Source organism: Nesoenas mayeri, assembly GCF_963082525.1.
Source record: "Nesoenas mayeri genome assembly, chromosome: 18".
NCBI classification, from domain to species: domain Eukaryota; kingdom Metazoa; phylum Chordata; class Aves; order Columbiformes; family Columbidae; genus Nesoenas; species Nesoenas mayeri.
Genome location: NC_137566.1, coordinates 4,443,755 through 4,457,778, shown reverse-complemented (window position 1 = coordinate 4,457,778; position 14,024 = coordinate 4,443,755). Strand labels below are relative to the sequence as shown.

The window sequence follows — 14,024 nt, the reverse complement described above, 5'->3', positions numbered from 1 at the left end:
AATTAAAAATGCAACCAGTCACTGCTTAGATTGTTCAAGAAAGGAAAGAATATTTTTAGTAATATTCTAATCATAGGGTATTCCTTAATGATTAAAGATGTTGTTTCCATGACCTTTGAAAACACTGCTTTAGTTAATGGCACTTTGCTTCCCAGAACTACCGGTTTAATCAGCTACGTACATGCAATCCTTCAAATTTTACTTTAGTAAATAATGAATGAAAGCTGACTCTTAACATAATAATTTGACATTAAAAACACCTCCGTGTTAGGTCATGGGTCGGAAAGATTACAGATGAAAGGGAATTTCTTGTTAAAATACGGTGCCAACAGAAAACGCCGTGCAAAAACCTTCCCACTAAAACACTGTTTTCTGTTCATAAACTCAGAGAAGCTCTCTCCACGTCTCCACTTTCCACTTGGAAAACACAAAGCCGCAGTCTAGTCTGGAGTGGGCACACACAGAGCAGAAGGTTTGCTCTCTGTTTGATCTGATAAACCAATTTTCTTTCAGCTGAACTCACCGCTACTGTTTAAATTTGCTTTGCCAGTGACCCCGGGAGCTGCTGCTCGGCTGCTTTAGCACCTTTTCTTCTTGATGAGCCGCAACCATGTGCATCACGCTCTTCCAGTATTATTCTTGAATTAGATTTTGCTTTCATACATCAGAATTTTTGTTATTGCAGTTTCTCAGAGCGAAAACACTTTCTTTCATATTTCCACTGATGTCTATTAGCTAGAGACCCTAAATTTGGAACGTGGGCTAAGCCTAAAATAATACTGGCCACGCATCATGTCCTTATGTTCAGAAGCTTGCTACTGAAATTGGAAATGCCTTTCAGAGCAAGGTGTGTAACAGAACCAAAGTCACATTTCGCTGCTGCTCCCATGAGGTGTCCATGGCCACCTAAGAGCAGGAAAAATCGTTATAAGCTGCTGCTTTGGGTTTGAAGGCGGCTGCAGCACTTGGGTTTGTAAAGCTTTGTGAAGTTCAATAAGCCAAAGCTTCCTGGTGTTAACATTGCAAAAGTTATATCGCTACCAGCTGGAGTTTCTTCAGAAGAACAGAATTATTTCGCTCAACCATAACTCACCACCCTGCACGCTGCTCCCTATTGCTCTAAGACGTCAAGATTTGTTTGGTATTTCGGTTATGAATTGTGACCAAGTAATTGCAGCCTCTGCAATAAACAACAGGGTGAGTTAAAAGTAAAATAAAAATATGAAAGTTAAAAGCCACATCACTATGGCCTGATTTAAAAAAAGCACACTGAGTCTAAATATGTGGAACCATTAATTTATCTTAAAATCCAGTCAAATTACACTTACTTTAAATCATTGTTTTCTTCTGAAGCGCCCATGCACTGCACTGCCCCAACCAGAATCTGTTACAGCCAAAGTCCCACTGTGAGCTTCGGGTTTTTGATAAAAACCAAGACAAAACTCATCTGGGAATGAAGTCACAGCCCCTTTTTGCACGGTGAGGATGGAAACAAAGCAGATGGCCCAGACAGTGAATATACACAAGCAAGCGATAGAGATCAAGAACAATTTGGGTTCTTGGATGGCCAATGACAGATTCATCCGGGGAGGAGATATTGAAGCTTTTTCATTTCCCTCTCTGTGTTATCAGCCTGTCTAAAGCCGGGCGGATGCTGCAGAGATGTGCTCTGATGGTTGGGGTGGGAAAAACTGCTCAAAGAAAACCAAGTTTATTCTGGAAAATATAAATAAATCATGGCAAATGCAGGTGTTCGGCACTTCTGGAAAACAAAAGAATCCCCAGCTTGTGAAACGCTGTGTTTTGCTTTATTTACCATTCTAGAAAATGCCCTAAGAACATCCCACTTTTCATGTTCAAGCAACGACTGATACCTCTAGATCCTATTAGAAATAAGCACTAAACAACAGCAATACAACAAAAACCTCAAGTTACTAAATGCAACGGTTTGGATTTAACCAGCAATATGAGGATTCATATGAAAATTCAAGATCCCATAACTCTTGAATATATATTATTGGAAAAAACCCAACATAATTATTCACGGAACTGTGTGTCATCACCTATGCGCACGGAAATTAGTTGCCTGTTTCAGTATGTATTTAAGATAAAGGTTGATCTACTTAAAGAACCAGAGAATATCTGTATTTAATTACCTCTCCTCAGTGAATTAAATATGGATTTCACGCTGCTCGCACCTCTTCTTTCATAAATTTGTTATAGCATGAAAGCCTAGAATTAGCAAAGAAAATTACTCACCTTGATCTTTTTATTAGTAGTATTTTTAAAATTTATTTTTAAAATTTCTTTTTAAGCAGCTAGATCCAGTATTTTGTCCTCGGACTCTTACCAATTTAGACGTTTTTAGAAAAATAATCAAAGAAAGAATATGGGGGAAAACCCAACCCTCTGTATCTCAAAAGAGTGTTGAATGAGTTTTGTTCCTTCAGAACAGATGACCACGGTTTCACAGATCCTGGTTCTTACTGATTAATATTAAAGGGAGAAAAAGGAACAGGGATTTTTTGCACTTTTTAAAAAGCTCTTTTGGATTAGTTGATTACTGTTCAAATTTCATCTGTGCACAAAAATTAGACCACTTATCTATTCAGTATAATTACAGCAATAGATCTCACAGTGAGTGATATAAAGGCATCCTGAACATTTAATAATGTTCATCCAGGAGTTCACCCCACCTGCATGTCCCTAAGAGGAGTTATTCCAGTTCATCTATTTGTATTTAAAAGAAAAACAACATTTCTAACCATGAGATTTATACCGAGTAAATGAGACTTTCAGATGTCTTTGCACTTCAGGGGGCTCGACTGATGCACTGTGGTGACTGGTACTTCTATACATCACAGACCGTTCTGGGTCCAGTCATCTATTTAATCAAAACAAGGGGTTTTGCTGGGGAAATGCTCTTTATAAACCCACAGAAAGAAAATGCACATTCAGCTTACCCATCAAAACCGGCCCTGGTTTGCATATGAAATTACAATTACTGCCCAGACGGTGCATAGAAATGTTAAAAAGGATGAGAAGCCTCAGTTAGAGCTTTTTGCAGTCAAAATTTATTCTGTTCAGAGAACAGATGTGAGTCATATCAGCAAAAGAAGCCTCTATTATACCATCTCTATTGCTGGTGGGGAGCCAGCAACAAACCTCGATGGCTAACGCCTCCAAACATGGGCAAATCCTCCTTCCAAGGAGATTTCAGTACCTGTAGTTCGATTTCATCCTTTGAGAAGGCAGCTCTGTCTCTGGAAGTCTGGAAAAGGGGCCACATTTTTCATTCTTTCGAGGCTTTATTCCCACTCATGCAAACATTGCCTTGGACTGGTTTGATGCAACTTAGAATCATAGAATCATTTGGGCTGGAAAAGACCCTCAAGATCATCGAGTCCAACTGTTAACCCACCTCTGGCACTACCCTACGTCCCTGAGAACCTCATCTCCGCATCTGTTCAACGGCTCCAGGGATGGTGACTCCCACCATTGCCCTGAGCAGCTTGTTCCAGTGCTTCACAATCTTTTCTGGGAAGAAATATTTCCTAATATCCAATATGAACCTTCTCTGGTGCAACTTGAGGCCATTGGCACAACTTGAGGCCTTCTGCCAGGGGGAATTCAAGCACTGGGAGGGACGGCAGCACCTCTGCTCCACAATCACCTTTAACCACCCCTCTCTCCTGCCAGGGGTAAGGCAGCTGAGAGAGAGCCAAAGAGCCCCAGACCTCTCCCCATACCTTTCTGCCTGTCAAGTCTCCCATCAGCCAGGAAATCCATCAGAAGAACTGAGCCAAAAGTTGCCTCGGTCTTGTCTACTCCTTTAATTCTCACCATCCCAACCCTGTAAGATCTCAGATGTCAGCACAGACATGTCACACCTACTTTTGCCAGTCGCAAAAGTTCAGCCTTGGTCACAGAAGCTCAATATGCACACAGTAGCAACATATTTTTAATACAAACATGGCTAAGATCCACCAGTGGACAAGGATCCCCAAAACCACCTTTGCTTCACCTTTGGTACTTGCTATGGTGCACATAAGGACAAAACCATGTGTGTGTGAATTGCACTTCTCCGTCTCTCCAAAAGCATTAAAGAAGAAAGACAACGTCTAACAGTAACAGTATAATCCAAAGCAAAGACACTAAGATGGGTTGATGAGAAGCTGATGGCGAGTTTCACTGTATTATTTGGCAGGAAACAATGGTACTTTCTACAAACCTGCACTGGTGTCAAAGCGCACCCGTGATTCACAGCAAAGCCAGCAAGATTTGTTTGTTAGGAAGTACGTGGAGTGAATGGAAGGTCTACCACTGTGTTCACTCACCCATAGGTACATAGGAGGTTGCTGAGTGCCTCATTTTTGCAATATCTGTAGCTTTAATCTCCAGTTTGACAAGTTTAGAGAGCTCAGGCATAACCAGTGCTCTCATGAGTATAAGTTTCCCAAGAATTTTCCAATTTGGTCTCACTTGGGCCCTGTTTCCCAGATTTTTTCTTTAAAAGCCTCCTCCAGCTTTCATTAAAGAGCGCACTCGTGGTAGGACCCTGTTCTATAGAACCAGAAGTGCAAACACTGGTGGAACATCAAAGCCATCAGCCCAGCACATAATAAACACAAAGGACAAAAATACAAGTGAGAACAAGACGAACCACCAAATGAGGGCAGGTGAGGGAAAATAGTTAAGGAGGGAACAAAGGAAAATAATTAAGGAGATGGTAGAAGAATGAAGGAATGGGGGGAAAATAAATCACAGTCAATGTACAAAATACTACAGAGTTGCTCACGATCAAATCACAAGCATTATATGGCGATGTCGCACACCTTCCAGTCCTTCCACCGTATGTTGGTCTGGAGGCTTTCCACAATGATGGGAATGATTTTTGGAAGAAACAAGGGGGGAGTGAAGGCATCAGGGATGGGGAAAGAGGGAGGTTTATAAATATAGATATAAATCCATTTACTGAATATCGTAACAGAGAGCAACTCACGGTGAATTTACGCTGGAGACTGACGAGCTGCGAGATACAGTACCTCGAGTTTGCTTTACAAAACTGCACATGCAAAAACAAAACAAACAAAGAAAACAAAAAGTGAGAAAATAAAAAAAAAGGAGGAGAAGAGAAACCATAAAAGACATTGGGAGGAGACTCATACAGGCTGTGTCCTATCGAATGCAGACGGCAGTGTGCATCTTGGTAGGAGACCAGGCAAGCTTCAGAAAGTGTGGAAGCCACAGACACGCCACCTTCTAGTTAACAGGGAAACAACTAAAGAACCAAAAACGGAACCAAAATGGGAAAAAACAAAAAGTGAACCAAAAGCCACACAATGATATTAAGACTTTATGCCTCCATCCGCTATACTCACACAACGCAAGTCCTCCGCAGAAGTCATCTTTAGGACCTCGGGGTGGAGGTCTTTGTAGAAACAGGTGGTGATTGCTTTTACAGCTGTGCTGCAAATAATTCTATCCCAGTGGGAGCAGGATGTTAATTCCCTGGGGCTCGAGCAAGAAGCCTCAGCATGGAGATGAATGGGGTCTGGAGGGAGGACCCTGAGCTGCATCCAGAGAATCGAAATCCAGCTGGACCCCAGCAGCTGGCGCCAGGCTGGTTCTGCTTGGTCCCTGCCTCAGGTTTACTGTTCAGAGGCACCTACCTCTGTGAGCTCAGCCCATCTAAATACGGGTCGCCGGGGCTAAAACCAGAGCTCTGCTGCAGCTTAGGCGGGGATTACGCAGTATTGGAAGGAGCTTGTTTCAGCTCACAAGCCTTTTTGTAGATTCTCCTCCATCCAGTGTTTGTCTAAACACCGTTATACGTAGGGGGTTCTAAATACAGAAATTACTGAATTACACAGGAAAATAGCTTATTCTTCCTTTGCCAAAGAATATATGGAAAACAGGATTCTAAATATCTTAATAGATCTTGGCTTGAGGCATTAATTTTGTAAAAGTTATAAACAATTATTTTTATCAATCTACATCCTATGAAGAATCCTCTGCACATTCCTTCACCTCCTGAATTTGAGTTTTCAGTTGCAGCATATTTTTTCCTGTTTCCATTCAAGTTTTAATCTGTTAACAATTGACACCAGCAAATCAGAAGGTCAAGTTAAAATCCAATGTTCTTTGGATGTCATATAAGCACAGTTTTAAAAACACATTTACTTAAAATTAATGGATTACTCTGCACAGAAATGTTGGCCCAGGTGAAGTATATAACACAATAATCCAGAAGTCAAGAAACCTGGAACCAATAGAAGTGAAATTGTGAAAGGCATCATAAAAGTCTTCCTTACAGCCAAGAATCTCCTGAACAGTCAGGTATTTTGCCTAAACTTCATTATTTCTACATTTGTACCTTGCCAGATGAAACGGGAGCAGGAGTCAAAGGGGGGTTGTTGTGCCCTGCTTGCTTGCCAGGAAAATTATTGTTTCCAGGTTTCTCAAGCTGGGGACCCCTTAATGCTGAACCCCCAGAATATCAGCTAAAACCTGCAGAGAACAAGCTCTTGGTTGTACAAATTCCTCAAGCATAGGTAAGAAATTTCTTGGGTGAAACAGGTGCAAAACGATGGAGGAGAATGTACAGGACTGCCCTAATTTACCTGAGAGTCGGCACCGACATTATGTAATACCTGTGGAAATTTTGCTTTTGATTGCTGAAAGCAGATCTCAGCATCCCCCAGCAGGAGGCTGGAATGAACCTTTGCATCTATCCCTGGCTCATTTGGTGCAGTGCAGGACGGAGACCACGCTCTGATCCTGCCAAGTGTCCTTGCGCCTTGGCCAGCCAGGGCTATGCGAGTCCTGCAGCGCTCCAAGTTCACTCCTCTGCTCCCATTGCTGGAGTTTTGAAACTGTAAGCTTGACTAAATCAGTGCTGGAAGAGCACGGTGTAAAGTCACAAAGCAGAGACAACCTCCTTTCCAAATCAAAATGACAGAAGCACTTGAGTTTTGCTTGATGCTACTTACCATCCGTGAGGGACAGAGCACAAGAGAGTGTCTTTAGGTGTAGCTGAGTCACCGATACACCAACAGCAAGGGCAAAAAGCTAAGCTAATGGGAGGAATCACAGTACCTCACACAGCAACACACTTAGGGGGGAAAAGAAAGGGAAGAAATCACAAGCCAGCAAGAGAAAAAGAACACCTCTTCTAGTCTACACATCACCCAACACGAGCCGTTTCACCGGCCGGGTGTTCAGACAGGCTTCTTGCTGGGTCCTGTTGGGTACCCACAGCCCAACAGGGATTTGGAAACAGACCACAGTATTCCCAAGACAAAAGGAAAATATGGAACCTCTGAGATGGAAAAATGTCCTGGAGAAACAGAGCAACTCCCCCCCACTTCATCCCCAGACCTGTACAAAAGGGACAGACACCTCTGAGGAGCCACTGTGCAGTGATGTGCCACCAGGATTTGCTCTTGGCACTTTTCTAATGAGTAATCAACAGGCAACACATGAACAGGCAATGCAATCAAAATGTAAACGTCTTTGAACAATCATGTGGGGGACCAGCAGAAACTAGTCAGAGCCTGGAGAGAGGAAGGGGTCTCCAGAGGTTGGAAGGTTGTCCTGGGAAACACATGTCACTTTGCAAAACGGTAATGGGCAGTACGACAGACCAGGTTTAAGTCTGTGCCCATGTTGCTTGAACTGTCTGTGCCACTTCTGACTAAATCTCAGCCACCACATCTGGGAAACTCTCCCATCCAGAACTCACAGCCTATACTAATCCTTAAATAATTTCCTTGAGTCTGGCTACAACTGTAACCCATAACCCATGAGTAACAAAATGCAAAAAGCTTCACTCAGCATGATTTCAGCATTACTATTTAGCAAGTTCCTACAAATTTAGCATTTGATTGCTGTTGTGATTGATATTTTAGAACTTTTCCCAAGAAAAGGTGAAGAGGGGCCATTGGAAAATACAGGGGCAGGGTGAGCCAGTTTGTGTCCTCTCCAGCTGGTCTGCTGGCCCAAAACTACTGCAGCCCCTTTTGTACGGGCCATTGGTGCATCTCTGGCTGGAACAGAAAAGATGGAGGAGGAGGAACCCAAATGCGGAGAGTTCAGCCTTCGGATTAGGCAAATACAGAAAATAAAACTGTGTTTGCGCTGAGGTCTTTGTGCCACACATGGGAACGGACCTGACGGCTCTTCCCTTCCGCCGGCACTTTTCCAGTGGGGTCGCAAAATGTTTTGCACATCCATCATGTGCATAATTTCCCATTCCTGCCTCCTCCATTCTCACCACCAAGGAAGCTGCACCAATGGTTTGCTCGAAAGACCCGTCGGTCTGTACAGTCGCTCAGTTCGAGAGGCCGAGTGGTTTAAATGTCGTACGAAACAGAGGGTCTTAAAGACAACGCTGGGCAAACTGAACAAACCCAGAAACTCACCTCCAGAAACAACAAAGCAAGGAAAATGCTAAACAGAAAACAAAAACAAATGACAAAAATAGGAATGAAACAATGGGCTGAAATCAAAAGGCAATAAACACATGTTAAACGTGTATTCTGCTTTAAACCAAACATTGCAACAATGACAAAACCAACGTACCATCCTAGCTCTTAATCCTGAAAAAACACAAAACAAACAGGATAGAGTTCACCAGGTGAAAAAACAAAGTGCAGTCAGACAAGTCTGGTCACTTCAAATCCCTTGGGTGGAGCAGAAGACAAACCATAAAAATCCTGGGAGATCGATGAAGCAGAAGCTGAAACCTGAATGCAAGTAGAAATTGTAATAAAGCACTTGGAGTCAGTTGCAAGATAGATGATATCTCGACGGTGCTGTAATAATGAGTATATTATTAAAACATATCCCCATGACACTGTAGTGCTTCACCATCCATCAAGCAAAAACCAGCAGGGGCTCCCACAGCAGCACGTGTCAGGGTGAAGGTATCTCGTGGGACCCTCCAAGCAGGCTGACACCCTAAATAAGAACCAGTTTCTTAAGCCTGGGAAATTATGTTTTGCAACTGGGCAATAAATTGAATATTCTGGAGCTCAGTTATGAAGAGAGGCTGGATGGCACAGGAGAGCAGAAGAACTAGTGCAGATAAACAGCATCTGCACAGGAAAATGTTGGAGGTGGAGGAGCAGATACAACACTACAGAGTTCGTGATGGCCTGGAAGGAGTTTTAAGGGAAGGAAAACACGTTCTTAGTCCTTGATGTAGGACTGACAAGAAGCCAAACTGCAAGCACAGCACCTTGACGGTGAAACAGCAGAACAATCGATGTGACTTGTCACCAGACTCAGCCCCAGGACGGCTTTATCACCTCTGTGGGAGCTGGACCCACTTGCATCTGGGTAGGAACAACCCCAGGTTCCAGTTGGGAGAGTGTAGGAGAAAGGGACCTGGGGGTCCTGGGGACAGCAGGGTGACCATGAGCCAGCACTGGGCCCTTGTGGCCAGGAAGCCAATGGTACCTGGGGTGGGTTAGAAGGGGGTGGTCAGTAGGTCAGAGAGGTTCTCCTGCCCCTCTGCTCTGCCCTGGGGAGACCACACCTGGAATCTTGTGTCCAGTTGTGGCCCCTCAGTTCCAGTAGGACAGGGAACTGCTGCAGAGAGTCCAGCGCAGCCACCAAGATGCTGCAGGGAGTGGAGCATCTCCCGTGTGAGGAAAGGCTGAGGGAGCTGGGGCTCTGGAGCTGGACAAGAGGACACTGAGGGGGGACTCATTCCTGGGGATCAATATGGAAAGGGGGAGTGTCAGGAGGATGGAGCCAGGCTCTTCTGGTGACAACCAGGGACTGGACAAGGGGCAATGGGTGCAAACTGGAACACAAGAGGTTCCACTTGAATATGAGAAGAGACTTGTTCCTGGAGAGGGTGTCAGAGCCTGGCCCAGGCTGCCCAGGGGGGTTGTGGAGTCTCCTTCTGTGCAGACATTCCAACCCGCCTGGACACCTTCCTGTGTAACCTCATCTGGGTGTTCCTGCTCCATGGGGGGATTGCACTGGATGAGCTTTCCAGGTCCCTTCAACCCCTGACATTCTGGGATTCTGTGGACAAGCAGGCTGGGAACATGAACATCATGACAAAGGAAACATAAGTTGTGGTGCCCTCTGCTAACACCTGAGAGACCTGTTTTGATTGACACAGGTAGAGAAAAGGATGTTTTCAGAACACTGATCCATGCTATAGATGCCTGTTGTTATAGAAATTCATTTTCATACGTTAAGAAAACCAGATTCTAAAACTAAAAACTTATTCCTTAGGTGAAAATAAAAATATAAACCGATAGGGTAGACCCACCTTTGCAGCAGGCCTTTGGTAGCCCCTGCTCACCACCCACTCAGGGGTACCCAGGCTCTACAGATATATTTGCTTTTTGCAGGGATTTTTCCATATGCCGAAAATCCCATTTCCAGGCATCCCCAGAGCTTTTTCATTCGTGGTGCGTCCAGCTCTGAATTGTCTCGGAGGTTTGATCTGACAGGTCTTGCCATCAACACGGCATTTTCTCCATCTTCAAGACCACTGTGTAGCTTAAGGCCATAAGAATAACAATAGAAAAAGAATAACAATAACAGGGTCCAGCTGGCTGTCAACCATGGGTCCCCATCATCAGCCCAACTGCACCAGACAGAGATATCCAAGGCATGGGCACTGCAAACCTGAAAGCTGTAGCTGCTATGTCCCTTTGGAGCTCACCAGGGATGTATTTATATATTGAACAAATTGCTTTGGCATGCATTCATTAAATATCTTTTGGATCGTCGGCCAGCAAGCCATCCATACACCTATTTCTCGCTCATAAAACATCTAATTTCTCGCTCGCCTTCTCCTCTATGTCGTTGTCCATTGAGTTGTCAACCTATTGACCTTAAAGTCATGGGTTTTTTTCCAAATTAAAGTCCCATGAGCTTTCTAAGCACCTCGCTGGCACTAAGCCGAGATAACGAGGAGTCACGCGATGGCCGGTAAATGATGCTCCCACACAGCGTGCACGATGCTGTTGTGGTTAATAGACATGGAAGGAACAACTGCACTTTCAAATGTGCTCATTTGCAAGACTAATTATCCGCCAGTACAAATGTGGCAGGTAGAGATCTGGGCAGATACAATTTGAAGCAAAACAAGTAGAAATCCACAATTTTGTACTTGCTTGCTATTGTTGTCACAACACTGGCCCTGTGATACTGAAAAACAGGTGAAAGCGCCTGGTGAAAAATCGTGGAATAAGGTTATTTTAAGCAACCAACAATGTGGTGTGAAATCTGAGCCTCATTAGGGTGGTTTTTTTCCTGATTTCCAGGAAATCTTCACAGGCCCTACGCTTCTGATTAAAGGAGGAGAAAATAAGCATTATTCTCTTGCATTTTAAAATAACAGTACCAGGAAATCCATCAAAGAGCAAGAGCAAATATCCTCATTTGACTTCTTTTCGAGACTAGACAGGAAATCATTGTAAGAAAAGGATTATATTCCAAACCAGCAAACAGACGCGGCATGAATAGGAGCTGATTAAAGCAGTAATTGCAAAATAAAATTGTAAGAAGAATAACACAGTCAAATTAATATTACTTTTTCCTTCACATATAATGAACTGACTCCATTTGGCCTATTGTCTTTGATGTAGTGGATTAAACTCCTGGAATCTGTGCATTGTCCATGTCCCTGCAGAAAAGCTTGCATCTGAAAATGCAAACTGATGTTTCTAGCTACAAACCAGTGACTGTTCACATATGCGATTTTATTCAACCCAGCACTTTTTCAAACAGCAAAGACCACCCAAGCACATTTTTCAGTCCAATATTTAGGAGGATACCTTCACACTTCAATTCTTAAAGCAGAGATGATTAAAAATTACTTAATACATTATATGTGCACACACCTCTCATAATTAAAAATTCAAAGTGAATTGTTAATCACTTCACCTGGTGAAATCTATCCGAGGACAGCTTAAAAAATCCTCCTAAAATACAGTTATTTACAGCAAGACAAAAAGATGAGACATTACAAAAAACAAACTAAAAAAAATACTCAATTAAATTCATGGTTAAGCGATCAGCGCTGAAATATTCAGTCAACCCGAAGCCCTGTCAGTAACACAGATGATATAAAAGGGCTCACAGAGGACTATGGGATGCTCCACTTGAACAGACATATTTTGACATTGAAAAACGAAAACCAAACGACAAAGTTCCCAAATAAGAAAAGAATGCTTACGCGGCTATGGAGATGTTCGCTGCAGACATGGGGCTGACTTCGGCCACCTCCTTGGCCTTTTGCAGGGCGAGCTTTTGGTTGGTGGCCTCTTCCATCTCCTCCTCGTCCTGGTGCAGAGAATCAAGACAAATCAGAGCGTGCATCATGTCACAACAACAACCAGAGCTCCCCAGGCACGGGTCAAACGTGAATGTCACTGCCACGCTGCAAGAATGCTGGAAACTTGTTAAAAGTAAAGCAGAACATCCTAACCTCTTTCAAGGACCCCTGGGTATGGCCCTGGTGCCAACAACAGATGATTAAGATGAGAAATGTAAGGTTTGGGCCATTGCTCACTGCATTTTTACCAAGAACACATCTCCCTCGCCAAGTTTTCTTACCTGTTTGGGTCTCCTCTTATCACTTAAGATCCAAGTAAGCGATTATGGCTGAGCAGGGAGAGACCTGACCACGAATGTGACATTTCGGGGGGGGAAGGAGCCCCATTTATCTCTGTCTTGCACGTGTAAAACATTCTAAAGTCCTAACAAAATGACCCCTGGCAAATGGGACTTTTCCGCTACAATAAGTTCCAAGATTTCGCTGGTCCTGCTCACACCAGTTTTACCCCTGATATTTCCTCTTATTTCAGTTGAATCTCTGGGGACTTACATGGCAAAAAGTGAAAGGAAGAGCCATATTAAAGAGTAGTTTGTTGACTCAAGCATAGATCAGAAGCTTGTTATGTTCATGCTTTTTGTATATCCCCAGATCATGGGGTTTTTAACCTCTATTGACATCGCAAGTTCCTGCAGAGTATAACTGTGGTTTATTTCCTCCTACCTGGTGTAATGATAAGAGAAATACGCTCAAATTCACACTACAGGATCTTAAGCGATGAGATGAGGGCAAAAGGCAAAGGAACAGCCTGGTCCATCTTCAACGGTCATTTAGGTTAAACTTCTTTTGAACTTTCTAGCCAGTTAAATTTGACAGTAAAATCATGGCAGGATAAACACAGACCCTGAGATGGCAACATCAGCATCACACGTATTCAAGGAATAACCATATGTCAAGACAAGAGCAGTCACAGCCTCTTCTGTCAAACGGTATGAAATGCCACAGGTGTACCTCTGCTCTTCAAAGGTAATGCTGTGAAGAGATGCTTAAAATAATGAAAGCAGACAGGAAGATAGCGAGCTTTCAAATCAAAAGTCATATAGATTTATCCTTCCTGAATACCATATGCATAAACGATGCCTGGCTCTGACTTCAGTGTTATTTGCTTCAACTGAACTAATTTTGAAACTGTTTTCCATCTCTCATTTCAAAGAAAAAACAAATTATAGGAAACTGATAAAAAAATCTGCTACCAGTAAAGCTTTTTTTTGTTTCCAAATATGAGCAAACCCGTAACAAGTAAATTCCTACTGTAGTGAATGAAGAACCTGAGACAGGTCATGAAAAAAGCCCCACTAAACAGATATACAAAGCCAATGTTTCTCCACTGCCAACTTCCATTAAATCTATCAATGATTTGGAAGCCTACTGTAAGTCAAGAGTATCTGCAGAATATGAATCTTTTGAGAAACAAGGTCCCAAATGAAAAGGCTTTTAAGGGTTTCCTTTCATTCCGCAGGTATCTTCATGTTGTTTCTTCTCTTGAGGACCCTACCAGTGTCAAAATCACGTACATTCAAAGGCTCTTGATTTTTCCTTCTGTGCTTCTAAAGCACCAGGTGCAGCTTTTAGCATCTCTTTACAATTTGTAGCTCCAACTCCATTCTCCCCAGTGCATCAGTAATTCTGCTGGAGTCGATATCTCAAAGTAAGAGCA

At 43.1% G+C, this 14,024-nt stretch overlaps 1 protein-coding gene across 1 annotated transcript in view; it reads right to left on the bottom strand.

Annotated features, from left to right (window-relative positions):
* LOC308047465 (voltage-dependent N-type calcium channel subunit alpha-1B-like) overlaps positions 1 to 14,024 on the bottom strand; it is a 270,800-nt gene that overhangs the window by 76,764 nt on the left and 180,012 nt on the right. The window contains exon 19 of the mRNA XM_080355981.1: positions 12,209 to 12,315. Coding sequence (XP_080212107.1) covers positions 12,209 to 12,315 — 107 coding nt within the window. The remainder of the gene's footprint in view (positions 1 to 12,208; positions 12,316 to 14,024) is intronic.